Source organism: Podarcis liolepis (assembly GCF_965112155.1).
Source record: "Podarcis liolepis genome assembly, chromosome: 2".
In the NCBI taxonomy this organism is placed as follows: Eukaryota; Metazoa; Chordata; class Lepidosauria; order Squamata; family Lacertidae; genus Podarcis; species Podarcis liolepis.
This window is the reverse complement of record NC_139555.1, coordinates 12,669,204-12,689,178: the sequence shown is the minus strand read 5'-3', so window position 1 is coordinate 12,689,178 and position 19,975 is coordinate 12,669,204. Positions and strand designations below refer to the sequence as shown.

At 44.0% G+C, this 19,975-nt stretch overlaps 1 protein-coding gene and 1 long non-coding RNA gene across 2 annotated transcripts; one reads left to right on the top strand and one right to left on the bottom strand.

The window, feature by feature from the left end:
• The first annotated feature begins 4,043 nt into the window (after nucleotides 1-4,043).
• Nucleotides 4,044-10,711, top strand: HOXC12 (homeobox C12). Its single transcript, XM_083490512.1, has 2 exons — nucleotides 4,044-4,655; nucleotides 6,297-10,711. The coding sequence occupies exons 1-2, from the start codon at nucleotides 4,091-4,093 to the stop codon at nucleotides 6,533-6,535; spliced, it is 804 nt and encodes a 267-aa protein (XP_083346638.1). The 5' UTR covers nucleotides 4,044-4,090; the 3' UTR covers nucleotides 6,536-10,711.
• Nucleotides 10,712-13,263: 2,552 nt separating this feature from the next.
• LOC310700696 lies at nucleotides 13,264-19,863 on the bottom strand. Its single transcript, XR_014522727.1, has 3 exons — nucleotides 19,788-19,863; nucleotides 14,606-14,883; nucleotides 13,264-13,436 (listed from the first exon to the last, which is right to left on the bottom strand). It is a non-coding gene; the product is annotated as an uncharacterized lncRNA (long non-coding RNA).
• Nucleotides 19,864-19,975: the final 112 nt, after the last annotated feature.

Genomic DNA, 19,975 nt, shown 5'->3' with positions numbered 1-19,975 from the left:
CATAAACATTGGTGGTCCTTATCAACCTTTAGAGACCACTTGTAAGGTCCACTCTTAATAAATATATTCTGTTAGACTCAAAAAGGACATTTTCAAGGATGGAATGAAATGCATGAGATGTCAGTAGATGGTCTGAGGTGTTGTTTATTTTTTAATTTTAATTTTAGTGATCAAGCCATTCAATTAAATTAGGGCTGCAGGCGGAGTTTGGGTTTTGCCTGGTAACATACTCACAAAAGAGAAGTTGAGACTATGTCAATTGGGTGTTAAAAAGGAAGCGGGGAAATAGAAGGCGGTATACTTTTTATGTTGGGGGGAAAGAATTTTCCACTAGAAGGTTAAGTTCAATTGTATTTTCTTGCAGCAACTGCCAGGTCTTCCTGAGTCCATTTTTAATGTAATTTTAAACAACATTTTGGGGAATCAGGTATAGGATGGCACTATATGAACTTGCGGAGGTTTTAATTTAGGCAGTGGTAAAGAGCTGCTGGAAGCAGATATCTAAAAATAAAGAAAGTGAAAAGTTGAGGGCATAGGGAGTATAATCAGTGTGTGTGTGTGTGTGTGTGTGTGTGTGAGAGAGAGAGAGAGAGAGAGAGAGAGAGAGAGAGAGAGAGAGAGAGAGAGAGAAATATATACTTTATTGAAGATCTTAGAATGCTGAAGATAACATTGGAACAAAGCTTTGGAAAGAGTCGACGGGGAAGAGCAACGGTCCCCCCATCCCAGTGAGGGTCTTTTTTCTCTCTGTCTCCCTTTCTTTCTCTCTGGCAAGAGCTGGTGTTCTTTCAAGACAGTCATTTGCATAAGATGTAGAGCCCATTTAATACACTAGACAGTGACCTTGAACTGGCTCAAGCGCCATCTCAGCTCCGATTCGACTTTCTGTGAGCACCTTATTTTCAAAGGATCATTGAAGGAGCGTTCCGCTGGTTCTGCAGAAATATCCAAAATGCTTTTAGATTAAAGACAGGCAATGGGGGGAAATTTCGAAACATTTCTCTCCTACCTAACGTTATGCCTTCATGGTAGATTTCAGGCCTGTTAGCATTAATTTTTTTTCCTCGATAGCTACTGCTGTTGCTGAATGTCGGGGGGGGGGCGAGGTCTAGGGTATTTGATATGATAGTAATTTTTTAAAAAAAGAAATCCGATGTGAATGTAGAAATGCATGGAGCTGGGTCCCTCTGGGAAAAAACGAATCCCTGAATCCCTCAAGAAAGAGTCTGATATGTATATTCCCTCCAAAAGAACATATCCCCCTTCCTCTTCTAAATTAGTAATATAAATTATTCATGAAGAAGCCTTAGTCGAGTCTTTAGAATGTTTTATTTTAAGGACCGCAGTAAAGTAATTACATTCTCTTGCTGCAAGTAAACCGGGTGGATTAAAAAAGGAAAAGAAAAGACAATAATAACCGTCAGATTATTATCATCATCATTATTTTCCCACCGAAATGGGCATCCTTACTGGCAATAAATAGATTATCACAGAAACCTGGAGACTTTAAACACCGTCACCGAGACTCACCCCCCCCCCCACCCCTCTTTTGGACCTCCGACATCATTTATTCCAGTGTGAACCGCTGCAAAGGGTGCAATGAGGAGGGGCGGTGTTTCCAAATAAAATAATACTAATAAAGCTTTATCATTGTTAAACCGGCCAGAAATATATCAACGTGTCACGCTGTGTACCTGTGAACCTGCTTTCCTGACGTTATGGACTGCGGTCTTGACAGAGTCAACCGGCTTCTAGCACACTGAATTCAACAAGAGTTGAAAAGGTCTCGCGGTGGACACGGTTGCAGCCAAACCGAGAGATACCACCAGGTTTTTATTCTTGGGTTTTAAGATGGTTCGAGACCTACTGCCAACGAGAATAATCTGGGTTTCTCGCTCGCTCTCTTTATTCTTGAGAGGGTGGGGCGTTATCTCATAATATAGAAACGATACGGTCTTCTTGGATGGAAAACCTCGGTGCCTCTGCAACTACTGTTATCTCTTCCCCTCGCTGTTAGAGCGAGTGAAAGAAGGATTAATATGTCTCCGCGAGGCTAAAGTTAATGTTCCGGTGTCGATAAGAGAACAAAGCCACGAAGACTGCTGGAGAATGTAAGGTAGAATGATTAAAACAAAGAACGATTATTATTTTTCCCTAAAAGAGGTCCAAATATATACTCGATCTGCGGCGATCATGCGCTTGCTGGCTGTAGAACGGTTTCCTCCGTCAAGAGATATGCACTATCTCCATTTAAAACCAAAGTAGTGCAAGGAACTGCACCTGATTTTTTTTTAAAATAATAATAATAATAATAATGTACTAACCTTAAGTAAGGACGGGTTAACAGTGTTTAGCCGGATGCAAAGCTCTCACATTAAGGTACGTATCTGCCCGAAAAGCATGCCCACTTACACATAGGTGTATGAGGAGCATGTTGGAAGGGAAATTTGGGGTATTAGGGAGCTGGCCCTTTAATAGAACTAGGAAAGAAAAGTGTTTATTTGATTAACACGTGATTTCCCCCCTTCCTACATAGCTGGCAGAGCTAAAGTACGGAGCGTGTCGGGAGAAGGGGGAGTAGCCATTAATGTAAAGGAAGTCCCGGGTAATGTATTCCGAGGGATTTCAATAACACCGGGGTTTTGCGCATCAATATAGGGGGTAGGTTGCTATTGTTTAAATAAAAATAAAAATAAAGGTATGTAGCCGTCCATACCTCATGTTGGTTTGCTTATACGGGGTACGGTGTCGAGGGTTCGGTGCCTTCGACAAGACTTACGACAAATCAGTTTTTACGTATACATGAGTATTTACGGTAATTTGTCGTCGAATTCTGTAGTCTTGGAAGTTGGTAGCAGAGAAAATTCCTCCGATCTTCTTTTTTTGGGGGGTGGCGGCGGCGTGGGATGCAGTCCCCATAAATATATATATATCCCCCTTTCCCATAAGATAACCTCTCTCCCCTTTGTTCTCCACGAAGCTTAGTTCTGATCATTCCTAAATCGGGATTGCCTTTTAAGGTTCCTTTCTCAAAGCGAGATCTCTCTGACACAGTATATCGGATTTCTGGAGAGGACGCCCCCAGCAGTCTCTCTCCTAGACAGAACCAGCTCTTATTTTCGGGGTCCCCTCCCTCTCTCCTTCCTCTAGCTCAGAGCTTAAGAAAGGACCGATTCGTCCCACTTTGAGTGGGTACTAATTGAAGGTCCGCTAACGCGTCCTCCTCACGGTTATTTCAGGTGAGCGGAGCGGATAAAACGACGCCCCCCCCCCGCCAGTTCCCTTTGTTTTAATGTATCTAATTTTCATAAGGGTGATCATTCCTTTTTTTAAAGCCCTCAGAAATTGGCCGTGGCGATGTTTGCACACCCACCTACCCCCCACCCCCAGAAAACACACACACGCAAATTCACCCTAACTAGGCTGTTGGATTGCTTTTTAAAAATAAATAAATAAACAGAATTGGGGTGGGGGGAGGCGGCGCAGAGGCAGAAGCCCCCCGCACTCCGCCCTGTTAAAGGTGGAAATGTTGAAGAGATTTAAAAACTCTTTCGCCCTATCATCTGTAAATATGAGCCTGTTGCGGTTAGACTCATCCGTCTCCTTAAAGAGACTGTAAACTTTATATGACACAATATCTAATAGTAATTTATTGAGAGATATTGTAAATTTCAACTGTTTTAGTTAATAAAGGAGCTAATTAATGAGAAAATTGCTTAATTTTGCCAGCTGTTGAAGGGACCCTAAAAGCAGCTGGGGGAGAAGGGTGTCATTTCTTTAAGGTGAGGGGGGGGGGGGAACTAATTTTTTTTATTTTTTACAGTGCTTTGGGTTTCTCAGGCCAGTGCTTAAAGCCCGTTGTTTTATTTTATAAAATGTTTTATGATTTTTTTAAAAAGCATATAAAAAACCGAAAGGCAGAACTTAGTGTTTTGTTTTGTCTCAAATTGCTTAAGGTGGGTGGCACCCTTTCTCCAACGCAAGTTGGCGCCCACGTGACCCCTGCGGACCAATAGGGTGGACCTTTAGGTTTAACTATGTTTAATGTCAGATAGCAATAAACTAGAAGCTCTTGGTCAGGCCCGCGGAAATGGGCGAACATAATCTCCTTAATCCTGGGTTTGTGGGACCGTTGGTGAACATCCATACGGGAGACACCTTCTATTTCCCCAATTTCCGAGCCTCCGGAGGACAGCTGCCCGGCTTGCCGTCTCTCTCCTACCCAAGAAGGGACAATGTCTGTTCTCTGCCCTGGGCATCCTCAGAACCCTGCAACGGATACCCCCAGCCCTATCTCAGCAGCCCCGTGTCTATTAACCCTTCCTTCAGCCGAGCCTGCGACCTAGCTAGAGTGGAAGAGAGCAAGTGCTACTATAGGGAGGCGTGCTCCGAGAACGCTCCCCTCAAAAGGGAAGAGAGGGTTAGGGACAATGCCTTGATGCCTCTCGAATCGGGGATCCCCAATGGAATGAGCGGCAGTTTCGGCAAATTTGACTATCCGGCTCCCGAGGCGGTGCCCCACGATCCCCCCTCTTGTCAGTCTTTGGAGTCAGACTCCAGCTCCTCCTTACTCAATGAAGGCAATAAGGGCGCCACCAGCGAGCCGTCCACAATGGTTTCCCCTATCAACCAAGGAAGCAATCTTTCCGCTGGGGGTAAGAACGTGCGACCAGGAAATATATATATATATAGATATACGAATAAGAAAAGCGAATTTATGCAATGCCTCTTCTTTTTTTTATTCTTATTTTGTGTTCTCTCTCTCTTTCTCTCTGTTTCTCTCTCTTACGCGCGCGCGCGCTCTCTCTCGCTTGAAAAAGTCTGCTCGCGACTCTTGCTGTTATAAATTCCATGAAATTAGCAGCTGGGACTGAAGCATGTCTATTTGTGCCGAGGCCACTAGGGGTAGCACTCAAATGCCTCGTGCTTTATTAGGTGCTGCTTCTTTTAAAAGAAAAGCCTATAAACATGTAAATATCCCATAAAAGAGATCGCGATGGCCCAGATAGACAGATTTTCATGCCTCTCTTTCTCTCTCTCTCTCTCTCTCCACCCTCCTCCCGAATCCGAACAGGCACGCTACAGGCAGGACAATTTGCCACTGGGTGCGTGAAGCTTTTGCAACAGAAATGAAATGTGTGTGATTGTATTTGGAAGATTTGGTAGAAGTCTGACTGCAGGGCTGGGAGGGCTAAACTTCGACGGGTTTTCTGTCCCCGGTGAGATTAGCCACCCTGGGTAAAAAAACCATTCTAAGGATGGTGCCAAGCTCTGCATTAAAAAAAGAAAAAGAAACTCCCTGGTTTTCAAAACCCAATTCTCGCCTTCCCGCCATCCCAGCCCATCCCCATACAAAACCGGGAAGGTTCTATAAAGAAAAGTATAGATCTCCGCGCAATGCTGAGACACCATTTGCCAAAATACAAAAAAAGAGAGAGAAACAAACCCAACCCAAACAAACTCTCTCTCATAAAGCTTCCCGTTATGTGCCTGATCCTCTGGTGAGCAAACACTTCCAGGAACAAGGACCAGTTGGTTCTCGTCTCCTGTGAAGCGTCCCTGGCTGCTGGAGATGTTTCATTCCCTCTGCAGAATCTGGCTTTGGGACTCTGAAGACAGAGACTTCCTCGTCCTTAAACTTCAGATCTGACATCTCCCAAACCGGATACCTAAGGCATGCCAGCCCATCTGGTGCCTTGAGGTCTTACACGGTAACCACAGAGACACTCTAGCATTCATTCTAGCTGGTGGTGCTGGTACTTTTTGGCTGTTCGGGATCTGTAAGTGCTAGCTTAGATTGCTTATTTTTCTGTAAGATAAATAAGCAAAAGTTGCCACCGGTTCTAAAAGTCCAGCGGTGTGTGTGTGTGTGTGTGTGTGTGAGAGAGAGAGAGAGAGAGAGAGAGAGAGAGAGAGAGAGAGAGAACCCTAACTAGTTTTTTTAAGGTCTCTCCTTAAATCCTAATAGTTCCGAAAACCTGCAATGTATGACTTATGTGGTATGCGTGGTGACACAGGAGCCCAGGAGCTTGGAATTTAAAACGCAGATGTAAAGGTCTTCTTCCCACCCATCCTCCTTTCTCTCGAAGTTAAAGCATTTTTACTGGATTGCGCATTAGAAACGTGTATCTCATATTATTAAATAACGAGCCGTGTGGGGGTCAAAAAGGGAGGGGGGAAAGCATTCCCTTTTTCAAAGCGTTACCCGCTCCCCTCTTTCTTTTCGTTTCTTTCTTTCTCTATCTCTCTCTTCCCCTCCATGTGTTTAAATCTCCTTTCCATCACGCTGTTCTTAGGTGCTCCCTGGTACCCGATGCACACAAGGTCCCGGAAAAAGCGAAAACCCTATTCTAAACTACAGCTAGCGGAGCTGGAAGGGGAGTTTATGGTCAATGAATTCATTACTCGCCAAAGAAGGAGGGAGCTTTCAGATCGGTTAAACCTGAGTGACCAGCAGGTGAAGATCTGGTTCCAGAACCGGCGTATGAAAAAGAAAAGACTCCTCCTGAGAGAGCAAGCCCTTTCCTTCTTTTAAAGTTCAGACAAGTCCGCTATCGGGTAAAAAAAAAAAAACCCCACAGAGACTCTCCGGCCTTCTTCATCACAACTGGTGGTACCGGGACTCTTACCTGATCTGGTTTGAATAGCCAGTTTAGATTATTATTATTTTTTTCCTTTAAGACAAAACAAACCAACGAAAGTCAGTATCCTTAAAAAAGATAAAGAAAGCCAGCCAACAGCAGGCGTGTCTACGTTATAAGTGTGTGATTGAGAGAGTATGAGGGGGTGGGATGCTTCTCTTCCACTTCTGGACCTGTTAGGGAAGAACCAAATGTGAATACGCAGAAAGGAACCCGCCCGCCCCCCTTCATCAATCAGCGTGGCTTTTCTAATGTATGGTTCACCAAGATTTGTCAGTCAGTGTGGTTGAGTATGTTCTGAATGTGAGTATTGAGCCCGACACTCTCGCTCTTATTACGCGTGTGCGAGCATTCACAGGTAGGGTTTCCCCTCTAAGCAACAGGGTTCCCTGTTTTGTGTGGGGCAGAGTGAGGGAGGGTCTCCATTGCCTTGGCCTTGGCTTTGTTTGGTCGGTAACCCGGTCCTCAGCAAGAGAGCATTCCAGGAAGCAAAGTCACTGTCCTATATATATCTCGGTTTAGTGTGTTGGGATTTTTCATTCTCTGGAGTAAAAGCTTAAGTGGATGTGGCATTCACCTTAAATCAACCGTAACCATTCTGATGGAGAATGGCGAGCCAGTGTTTTATGTTTGCCAGGGTTTATTTTCAGGGCACACTGGGCGGAAAAAAGTTCAGTACCTAGATAGAGGTTTGCAGCGTATCTATCTCGATAATAATAGGGGTGTCCAATATGTGGAACTTCGAGGTTCAGCTGGCTGTCCCCCGTGCTTGGGGGGGGGGAAATATATGGGTGCTTTACTCGGATGCTCTTCTGGGGAAAGTCGAGCTGAGGATGGAATTTTGTAGACATCTACCCCCAAGGCTTTTCCAATGGCAGGCGGTGCCCACACGCGCGCTTCTGAGGATGCCCACTGTCCCTAGACCCAGTGTACCTAGTGGGAATACTTTCAAGTAAACAACGCCTATGATTGGGCTGCAAAACACCGAAAAAGCGGGGGGGGGAGAAACCCACCTCGAGTTTATCCAGTACCCCATAAAGCGAGGAATGATTTGTCTTGTTAGGGTATTATAAAAATACAACCTTTTCAGAGGCTACAGCTGCAACCCTATACTCCTTGGCATGCTGGGGTTTAGCAGGGGGGCTTACTTCAGAGTAGACCTGTGTAGAATTGCGCGGTACCTCTCGCGTTCCTAGTCCAGCCGCGCCGCCTGCATGGGTCTCCTCTGTCCACCACACCATAAGCGGAACAGAACGCTAACAATAATTTCAAATTGTGTTTTGATAATAGCTCCACTGAAGGAGACCTCGTCCCGCTTATTATGCTACTGTGTTTATTGATGATCAAGATGGTGGCGAGGGGCGGTGGGGGGATGCCCCCTTTTATACATTAACTATAGTGGCAGCCCCTTGGAGCTAATTAAGCTATTAATAGCTTCCCTCCTTCTAAGATAGAGAGTTCTCTTCTGGCATTAAAAACGTTTTCTTTAATGGTGGCTATTTTCGAAATGAATGAGATGTTTCTCCTCTACCTCCACCACCCCTCCCCTCTTTTAATCTTCCTCATATTTAGTTGGATTTTTATTTTTAATCACGGCAGTTCTCCCTTAAGAATTAAGAATTCTCTCTCTCTCCCGTGTGTCTGTGTGTGTGTGTGTGTGTGTGTCTGTGTGCGCTCTCTCACACACACACACACATACACACACTTATTTTCATTCCTGATTTTTCATAGGCAGCAGCTGATGACTCTGAACATTTATGAGGTGTGTCGCCTTATTCCCCCCCCCCCCACTACAGCCACACAAACACACGCATTCTTCTTTGGGGGATATACGGTAATTTCTGCCCAACGCATCCATTCATCCGTCTAACTCCCACCCCCACCGCCAGTTCCCCTTTGTACTTCCCCCGGTGTAGAACAGTCCCAGAGCAGGCAAGGGGAAGCGCAGAGCGGGTTGCCTTGCCGGTCAGCCCCTGCCTCAGACAACCATTAGATTTCCTAATAGCTCTGCCAGGCTTGGGCATTGCATAAACTCCCATTCCTTAAATTCCCACTCAATGCGGGGAGGAAGGCGCGCCGGGAGGCGGGAGACAAGGGTTGCTGCAACCGTGGAAGTAACCCGACAGGAATCTTTCTCCCTTTCAGCCCGTTAAATGATTGACTTGGGAATAAGTTCCCTTGATATTCCTGGTACTTGTTCCATTGGGGTCCAGGCACCTATTCTCGTTCTGTTCTGCTGGTTTCCTAATTGCATACTTTAAAAAAAAAAAATGTCGCGGGGCGCGGGGGGGGGGGGGAGCGGCCGGGAACTGGACGAAGAGACAAATGAGCCACAACAGCAAAGTAGGGTGAGGGGGGTCAAGACGGTCTAAGCGGCGAGTTTTGCTACGACAGGCTTTGCTTCATTCGTTTTTATATCGGAGGGGATTAATTTTATGACAAAGGCAACGTTTTCCTGGGCCAGACTCAATTGTCACCACGTGGCTCCCCGTCCCGGCGTTCATGGTCATGGCCGGTGGCAGGAATGCTTCGCCTTTACGAGCTGCAAAGGATGCCGTCTAGTCCTTAAAATGCCTCTGTGTGTCCCCCCGCCCCGCTCATTCTCCGCCCTTGCAAGCCTTATATTTAGGTCTGCTTCCCATGGCTGTGTCATCGTTCCTTGTCTTTATTCCGCTTTCCTCCTGCCCCCCCCCCAATATCCAGAGTTTTGAGAGGTCCCCCATCCCATTACCACCCTTTTGGCATATCACCCCTCCCCAAACTCTAACCTTTGTAAAAGAAGAGGCACCCTCTGCCTGTGAGTGGCTTTGAATCTAATAGGTACCCGGTCACAATTATGTGCAATAGATGGGGGGCGCGCGTGTGTGAGAGAGACATCTATATATCCCCCCCCCTCCCAGTTATGTGCAATGAACAGAGCACATATGGGTGTCTGTGTTGTTAGGCGGCTAAATGTGGAGATCACCCACCTATTTCCCCCAAAAGGTACCTTAAAGAACTGAAAACTGTAGGCTTCAGTCTAACGCCATTCCCGTTGTCTCCAGCCTGTGCTTTGCCTCCTTTGGACAGAGCAGTCGGATGAAACCGCTTAAGCCGGTAGCGCTGTCATCATCCATTTTGTCCCAGTTGTCTCAATAATATTAGTAAGAAAGAAACAGCATTTTCGGTCAACATAACGACTTTCAGCCAACTGAAATGTCATGGAGTGTGTTGCATAAATCTAGAAGGGAAGTCTTGTGTCTGTGCGGTAAAGGAGGAACATGTTCGAGGAATCAGACATATCAGTATTGTACTTGGTTTGCTACCATCGCTTCCTCTTGAAGAGATGACATGTTACTGGCTGGCAAAAGGTTGCGTTTTGGGAGGGGTTGGCGGCTGGCTTACCAGGGTTTTGAGAGTTTAAGGGGCAATGTTATAACGCAGCGTTCGGTTTAAATTGTGGCAGGCGACAGACAGAGAGAAAGATGTCTTGATGTTAATATTTTACGCGCCGAGAGCGATTTCTATCTACAGCGAAGGAGTTTTACGCTTAGAAATACAATACACAACCCACCAGCAAGAATCTTGAGTCCTGAGAATGGTCTCCTTGGTGTGTAACTGCACATAACAGGCGATTCTCAGCTGCCACTTCAACGATTTTTTTAAAGGGAGGGGGAGTGATAATTTAAAATTTGAAAATGAAGAAGTTGAAATATATGCAATATTCTCGTTCAGATTGCATTGAAGTATTATTATTCCGTGTGAATTCTGTTCGTCTTGTGTTAGTTCCCGGTGTCTGTGGCTCGGTCCTTCGCTTGTTATTCTCTAGTCTAGTTTCCTGCTGTTGTTAAATATGCATCGTTGGCAATATAGTCCATATGTAATGTTTCTTACCTCAAGCTATTATATGTAGGGCCTATGCAAATGTCTGTCCATAGCACGTTCCCCCGGCTTTATATAGTCATGTAAAAAGTTGTTTCACAATAATAATGATGATGATAATAATAATAATGATGATAATAATAATAATAATAATAAATTGAATGTATTATTATGTGATTTCTGATAATAAATAAAATGTTTCAAACCTCTGGTTGGTGATTTACTATCGACTGTTGGAGGACCGAGAGAGCTTAGTAAAAGAGTAACGCGCACACAGAAATAAGTCAATGAAACATTTGGAGGTATATAGATCATGTTTCCCTTAAAAAAATAATTAAGTGGATATATAAAATAGGTTGTAAAGTAAGGGGTGCCTCGGAGCACAATGATACCTATAATTAAAAATATATATCCAAGAAGATAAGAGAGTAAATGAATCTGGGATGTTAACGTTTAATGCGAATATAAGGGGGTTTTTTTGGGGGGGGGTCTCCTGATGGCCTTGCTTATAAACGGAATCATTACTGATATTTTGTTCTCTGGGAAAGAGAAGTGTCACCAGTATATTTCTTTTTGTCCCCTTTCAGGAGCAACTGAGGCCAAGACAAAGTTCCCCTGGATTAAAGGGGGAAGATATTTATTTATTTAAAATGACATGGATTTTTTTTTTTAAATTAAGTGACGCTTTAATTTAAATCTGCAACTCTTGTAATATAAACAAAAACAAAACGAATACCCCACCTCCAAAACAAAACACAAAAACCCTCACGAGCCTTGGATTCGACCTTCTTCAATAAGCCCATATTTAATTCCTCCCGTTGGCTTCGCGTTTTATTCTCTCTTCTGAATATCCAGCCAGGTGCCTTTATAGCAGCGATTCCACAGAGTCAATTTAAATTTCATGAATTGTGTAGGTTGTATGTGTGGTAGGGGATGGGGGTGTATGTATGTATGTATGGAGGGAGGGAGAGAGAGAGAGAGAGAGAGAGAGATGGAATCTTCCTCTGGAAAGGAAGATTTACATGTAATGGCTTTATCCACCTTTCAGGTCTTCGGTTCAACCATAAAGTTTAGTGGCGGCTGGAGCAATGCATTAATACACACACCGGCAGGCGCGCGCACGCCAAAAACCTTTTAAAAGATCAATAAGTGGATTGTGAAGGGGAGGAGGGAGAGACCATCTCCAAAAAGCGGATCAAGAACTGCTCATCCCCGTGTAGAATCCTTTGCGCCTTCGACTCTTAGTAGGTGGGAATAGGATAGGTGTGAGCTTATGCCAGTCTATTCTCTCCGCTTTCTTTACTCCTGTTATTAGAAGAAGGCACTTCCTTGCAAAGAGGTCCTGTGTTCTTATGGTATAGGTGCGTTAAGGAAAGAAAGAGATTGCGCGAAGGCAATTGTTAGAGATCGGTGATGTAGTTTGCTAACTCCTCTCTCCTCCCCCCAACCCGCGACGCCCCCTTCTGAACATACATAATATTGACGCGCCAGAGAGGCTGCTTTGGCTTCTGGTGTGCCGGAGATGCAATTGTGACCAAAGGACACTCGCACACGTATCGGTAGCAGAGACGGATCATGGGGGATGCATTGATTTGTATATTGTGTATGCATAATATTATTTAAAAGGTGAACATACCAGGTTTGGTCAGCCTCCTCTTATTCGTCGGCAACAGCATCCGATCGAATTCAGCTCTGACCCCATCGCACACATTTAAAATACCGGGTGGAGCAGCGTGTGTGTGTGTGTGTGTGTGTTAGCGGGCGAAATTAATAGGAAATCCTTCATAAAGTCCAGGAAGAAATTATAGCAGCGGGCTATGAGTTAAAATTTAATGACACGAATGATATAAAACGTTGCTTCTTTGTTCATAGGGCTATAGTGCCTTTGTAGGTGAACATTCTACATTGGGAACTCGATACAGTTCAGTACCTGGACTGGATATGAGCCCAGAAGCTTTTAGGGTGTAATATCCATTTCAAGGGAAACTATTTCTATGATACATCAAGAGTAATTGAGATCTATGGGAAGTTGCAAGACAACGGGGCCCTGATCCTTTAAACATTCACCGGCTCCTCTAATATTCACACTGTTCCCCTTAAGAATCCGGCACAAATTCATTTAAATGCTAATAATGGCGGCTATGGATGTCTCGAGGTATAGATAGGTAACTCTTGATTCCCCTAGCACAGAAAACTCTACTATGTGCGTTCTTTTCCTTGCAATAATTCGAGCCTAAGGTGCTTATCTGGAAGCAAGTTTCGCTGAGGGCTAGTCACTGGTAAAAACCTCGCTGCGGCCCTTAAGAGTTCAATTCTCTACATGCCTACTCAGAAGTAAGCCCCATTAAGTTCAGTGGAATTAACTCGCAGGTAAATTTGTGTAGCGTTACAGCCTAGCAGGCGCTAGGCAAGCTACGAACTTGGCAACCTCACCCTGCTCACCTTTAATAACACTGACCTACCGTGCAAGGTTGTTGTAGGGATTGAAGTGCTCAGAACACTCAAAAGAGCTAGCAGCAGCAGTAATACCGTCTCTATGCACCCTTTACTAGGGAGTAACCTGCATTCAACTAAGTGGGGCTTACTTCTGTGTAAGGACGCAGAGGACCTTGGTGTATCTCTGTAGGACTTTCTTTCAAGTGCATCTGTTTAGGGGTGCCCATCTCACTGAATCACTCCCCACCGTGCTTTCAAGAGCTGTCATTCACCACCATTAAAATCAATTGGAGACTTGCCCTTGGCTTCAAAAGGATATAGATTTCACTCACAAGGTTTCTCTTTTCTTTTTTCACTCTCATTTCTTCGAAAGAAGTACCCACACAAATATCATTTCTGCCTCTTTTACTGGAGGTGTGCACGGAACGCTGGTTGTCATATGAGGACTGTTAAGGGCTCCACAGAAGTGAACAGGGTTCTGGATCATCTCCAACAAGCCTGGATTGTATATAGAGGCATAAATTGTGTAGAAAATTGTGGATCGGTTCACCTTGAAGAGGGAATGCTTGGTTCCAAAGACGCTTAAACACTCACCCAAATAGATAAAACTTATTTATTACCAGTGAGTGGCTAGGACAAATTGTTGCTCGCAGTAAAAGTGCGTATTGTTCCTCAGCTTGCTTGCTGCTTCTGCTGCTGCTTTTTTTATATAGGGGTGTATTTCATAGCTATGGCTTTAAAATGAATTCATTAAGAAGCGGAAAGTATATCCCCATCTCCTGAATTGCAAAGAATAATTCTGCCTTCAAGAGAATAAGGGGAAAAACCACCAACGACAGGCACACACCCAGTTAAGTTGTATTTCAACAGTGCAAATTATTCCAAAATTATGGGAAATATGCAAAAGCGCATAGGCTTGATCCAAAATCAAGTAATGCTTTATCCTTATCCTTATCCTTATTATTATTATTTTACTATGGGTGTTCTCTGTACCAAAAGGGTTGTGAGCAAATGTTTTATGTGTTATCGGGGGGAAATAGAGAATTTACCCTCTGGGGCTGAACATATGCACATAATAGTCATTGTTCAGTGCAGAAAGATGGTGCACAGAGTAATTATATATTATAGATCTGAAGCGATGCGTGCTAGTCCCAAGAAAACCCCAGCGATGTGTTTTGCTTGCTCGCCAGTATCAGATAAGCTCCACACGCATCACCACCATAACTACCACCCAAAATTCAGGATCGGTTTAACAGGATGTCCTTTTCCTTCTTACTAAACCACCAACAACAGCAGCATGTCGCATTATGCATAGTTATTCCAATGGAACTTGTTCCCAAGTAAGAAGGCAGCTTTTATGATCCGGATAACAATGCTAACAAGTATTTGACACATTTCCTTCAAGTTACCAAGTAGGGAAATGTTAGCATGGATTTTTATTTTTATTTTTAAAAAAAGTGCAATCCAGTGATTAAAAAAATATTTTATTTTAAATGATTAAAACGCCATTGTCTCGTGCTAATGTGCAAATGTGGAATACTGGTTGGCCTGCCTCCGCTTTCTGTCTGTCCATCTTATCCATCTGTCTGTCTCTCTCTTTAATCCCTGTATCTATCTTATATTTCGGTAAGCTTAGCCTCTGCAGTGACTGCCACATATCTACTTACTGAGAATTCATAATCGGTGCTATTTTGAAGCATATATAAGACAATTGAAATACTGTTTCTCGCGGTTTCCCCCGACGCACGGGATGTCTTCCCCCTTGACAAATGGTCCCTCGCTTGGGGGTCAGCAAGCCTTGCTCTTGGACTTCACGGAGGATCTGTGGCAAAGCTATCTGTCTGTCTCTTCCCTTGCCTTGGCTTTCATCCCGTCAACGGCTGCAGCCAAAAATGTTTTGCAAACATTCCCATGCTCTTCTGGTATTTTGGATAGACCCCGCAGACTGTAGAGAAAGCAAAAAAGATAACATAACAAATATCGTCGTGAAGGGCATTAAAAAAAATGAAATTCCATTATATAGGGTCATTCGCTCGTGCATGACACTAGGCGCCATTTGCCACGTACAAACTGTGTCTATTTTCGAAAACGGATAGGCTTTGTTACGAATGCGTCTTCTTTCGGGACACCGAACAGCAAAGGGCGATCAGAAGATTGGGGCCAGGCGTGTTCCGGAGGAAATATTAAAGCCCTCATTATTAATCTTTCCAACCTTTTTAAACGGGAAGCTTAAAAATGAATATTCACATAACATGATGTAAATATTAATATAGCACCCTATATTAATGGCACCCTAGGTACGCTATCATATAGGTGCAATGTGGGAGTAGTAGAGTTAGTTATACAAACGGGCACGATCTACTGAAAATTAAAAGCTCTTTGAGTTAATCAGGTGTTTAACTCTGATTACCCTACTGTAATCAACAGGACTTTAAAGTGGTTACCTTTTCTTGGGTTCTTTATCATGATAATGATAGATCCTATCCAGTCAGAGTTAAACACACTTTAAGTCCCATTGTTTGAGAGGGCTAACACATGAGAAGAGCTTAAAACCACATCAGAGAGGACTCTTAGATGTTGCTTAATGAAAGCAACATCTACTTTCCCCTCATTTCTGATTTTATTTCGGTATTAATCCTCAGCCACACCAGAAGAGATATCCCTGGAGGGGTAAATAAATACCTTAACAGCACTGATGTGGGTTTACCTCTCTTCAGCAAATGCAAACACAGAGGATCAAATCCTTGCCATTGGGATTAAGGAAGTATATCAGCCCAGGAGGTGTAACCATCAACTAGCTCCCCTGGCAAGTGGTCTGCCCTGCCCACTTGTTTGGAAGTGAGATTGCAATTTACTCAGGGATTAGGGCCAGGGGTCAGCAACCTTTTTCAGCCATGGGCCGGTCCACCATCCCTCAGACCATGTGGGGGCCGGACTATATTTTTGGGGGCAAAATAAACGAATTCCTATGCCCCGCAAATAACCCAGAGATGCATTTTAAATAAAAGGACACATTCTACTCATGTAAAAACACACTGATTCCTGGACCGTCCACGAGCCAGATTGAGAAGGCGATTGGGCCGCATCTGGCCCCTGGGCCTTCGGTTGCCTACCCCTGGATTAGGCAAACAGAGGTCCCTGAAATTCCCTAGAAGCCATGGCCCCAAAACAGTCTTTTCTGAATACACCTGGAGCACTGTAGACATTGTGCAGGGCTAGCCTATGCTTGGGCCTTCTGTTGTCATCCCAGTGTGCAGTTCTGGTCCTCATTCTCTTCTTCCTCACCCTGAGACTGCAGTCCTATAGACACCATGAATAGTCTACTGTGGTGTCCTGCAGCTGTTGGACTCCAACTCCCATCATCCCTGACCATTGGGCATGCTGCCTTGGGCTGATAGGCTTTGGTAGTCCACCACACCTGGAGGGCACCACGTTGCCTAACCTCAGTGAGGCTCACTTCTGAGTAGGTGAATGCGCTGTGAGTGAGTCCAATATTTTATTCTCAAAGTGGAAACCTGCTAAACAAAATCTCGGCTGCTACATTATCATCTTACACTGTCCCTAGCGACACCGCACTCTTTTAAGTAACATGTGCCATTATCATCAATATGCCAGCGCACCTTTTACTGAGTATTTTCTCCCCCTTTTATATGGGTGGGTTCATAAATACACAATCAAGACAGAGTGGGAATAATTAGCAATGTTTACCAACATATGCCACCCACGCCACCTTTGAATCCATTTTACACTCCGGGATTGGGAAATGAAATAGAATACGAGTAATTAGTTTTAAAGCAAATCATTTCAAATGGAAACTTATAGGTAAAGCCTAATGAACTGCAGAGGGGGTAAAAAAAATAAACCCTGATTTTTATATGACTTGGTTGGTAGCAAGGAGACACAGCAATATTTTACTGTTGAGAGAATAAATTAATTAATATGTCTGTAGCAACCAACTGCAGTGGCTTCATGGTTGACTGCATTTAAACGAGATATATGTATCAAGCCTCGCTGGTGTTGTTAACAAGAGTGATAATAAAGATGAAAAGGATAGGGAAGATACAAAGATGGATACATTTGTATTCCTTGCAGGAGCCATAAGAATTTGCTTAGAATTTCTTACAGCCAGCCTTTGTTTCTGTGAGATTATGTTAACCAGCAGAGTTGATGAATCAATTAAAGAAAACCACTCACTTACCAACAAACAAACAACAACATGAGGTTAGGTCTACGTGTATTTATTATTATTCCCAATAACCTTAATTTGAAAGGAAATGTGCACACAGTCTAGCTCGAGTTAAGGGCTATGGAGTTCTATAGATTTCAGAGAGATGTGCTCCCTCATCCTACCCTTATTTACTTATTCCCAAGTAAATGTGTCTGCCTATAACTGCAACTTCAAAGCAGGTGTTTAAATATCTCCCACTTGAAAGCGATAAATTTTGCAGCCGGATCCTAGCCAGTTTTACTCAGAAGCAAGTTGACGCTTAACTTGGACTGAGTCGTTTTCCTATATTTGGAAACGCTAGGGCTTTCCCATAATTAAGAGTGAAGGTGACTTTAAAAACTCTCCTTTTATGGCATGCCCAAAAGTTAGAAATCTCATTTGCCTTTCTGGAACCCAAATAAGACCGCATTTGCATTTAAGAATCTTTGTTTATGGTTGGCTGGGTCTGGAACAGACAGGCTAAAAATACTTTCCCCCTTTAATAAAGTGATGTGATGAAGGCCTTGTTGATTGTTGTTATGCAAGCAGCCTGGGCTATATCTGAAGATCTTTTAAGAATCACAGCCAACATTAATCTTCCCAAGTGGGGGGGGGACCAACTTTGTAGTTGTATCCAATACCCCCCCCTTTACCTTCTCTAGAACCAGTGTTCGCTGGAGATGAGATGATAATTAAAGGGCATGTGAAAATTCATCTCATTGTGATGAAGAACTATTAATCTATTATGAGGCTGTGTGAGGTTTTGAGAAAGAAAGAATCATTAGTATTATTATTATATGAAATAGGGTGGAGTAGGAGGCAGTCCTAATAACAGCGAGCGCCTTCCAGACTCACCATCAAAATCTGCGAGAGCTCTGCCATTTACTGCAGTTGAGGAGTGAGTTCCACCGAATTGTCCTTTAAAGGTTGCACAATCAGCAAAGTCCTGCTGCCGGCACCCCTTGTGTCCCTCGAGAATTCCTGACTGAGTGGGGGCAAAATATCTGCACATTCTGCATGCATTTGCGTGGTAGTGCAACTTTTGGGAGCAGTGAGGGGCCATACAAAGCAGCCATAGGAATAAAGGAATAAATAATATTCAAAGGAACAAATCCAGAGCTCTAGATGTAAATGACAAAGGAGAACGCATGTACTCCGTCTCAGAGGTACACGTAGGGCCACCAAACGAAGGGCTTTAAAACACCCACAAAACACACCTCCCAGTAGCTGCTGCTAAAATCAAAGGGAGCTGGCAGCTTTGAAATGAAGGCGACGATTAGCCCGCCAAGACCGGGCAAAAGGTGGTTGTGTTTGCCGACAGAGACTTGAACACGTTCATCCTTTTTCATGCTTATGGTGAGTCTGATTAGACTGTTGTGTTTCTCCACGCACGCGCGCGCACACAAATAAACATACAAACAAGCAAACAAACATGCTCTGCTAGCTATGCCAGTTATCTGCGTCAGAATGTAGGGATACAATATCAGCCTAACAATACCTATAGTTTACTGCCTCCTCTGTATTCCTGAAAGGGCAGGATCCAGCCAAAGTGAAGCGCTTGTAAGTCCCCTTGTTGTCGATTAAGCACGTGCTTAATTCTTCCTCGCTGAAATTAATTGGTCTTTGGTCGTGCCTTTCCTAGTTACTCATCTATATAAACGACTGGCGGCGTTGCATCAGTGAAGTATGCGGCGCTGATTTTAAAAGTTCTGAGTTTGTGAAAGATGCAATAACTTGGGAGCCATTATTACTCGGTTGGTTTAAAGGGGAATAAAATGACTTAAATGGAGACGATCGCTTAATACGTGCAGTGGATCGGGATCCATGACCCGTCTCTCGAGAGCGCTCCATTATGTCTAGGTAACTGACAAGGAAAAAGATATGCTAAATAAATTATATTATATGATCAGGTACAGTCTCGATTCCGCCTCCCTCCCACCCCCCCACCCCCGCAAACAGCCGCCATCACCATACAAGGCTGAACTCCCCGCACTGGCAATCACGGACCGAGCGTTTTCCTGGGCCCAAACACAGTATTTCGAAAAGCAAAACTAAACCTGTTTTCTGCACTCTGGTAAACTTTTTGCCACTGTTGTGATTTGGCTGCTGCGGAAATGGCGAGTCAGGAGACCCTCGTTGCCTTCCTTAAAAAGGAAAGAAGGAAGGCTACACGCGCTTTCTTTTTACACTTTCCATTTCAGATTGACGTAAACAAAACATTCTATAGATTTAAATAAAAGAAGAGGCGATTTTCTGAAATGACCTCCTGCATTAAAATTAGAGTGAATTCGTAAATCGTCCGTCCTCGTCGATATCATAATGAAGAATTGCTGGTTTTTTTAAGAATCTGGACGGATAATTTCATTAAGAGAAGCGCCGGCCACCCCCCACCCAGTCACCCTACCACCCTCGATCTACCTCAAGGCCACATTCAACAACAACAGCTCCGGACGCTGTAATCTATACGAAGCCCGGCGTTGGAAGACCCCTTCTTAACAACCCTTTAATACAGCAAACTAAAGATCTGGGGAGACCTTTGTTGATCTCCAATGATGAGGCCCGCCCCCCTTCTTCTTCCTCCTCCTCCTCCTCCATCCCCCACCCCCACTCCGTCCCCTACTGTAGTTCAGAGAATATTGTACCTCGTTTGCCGCAGCTTAAAAACCAGCAAATGTGTTAGCAATTCTGCGAGACCTTGTCTGCCCGGTGCTAATCTTTTTTTTTTTTTTTTTTTTTTGGTCGGATGACTTCTGTTTACAACAGTCTGTCTGGGTGGGCGGGGGCCGCCATTACAAAGTGAAGGTCAAGTTAGCATCCTACCTTATATGGT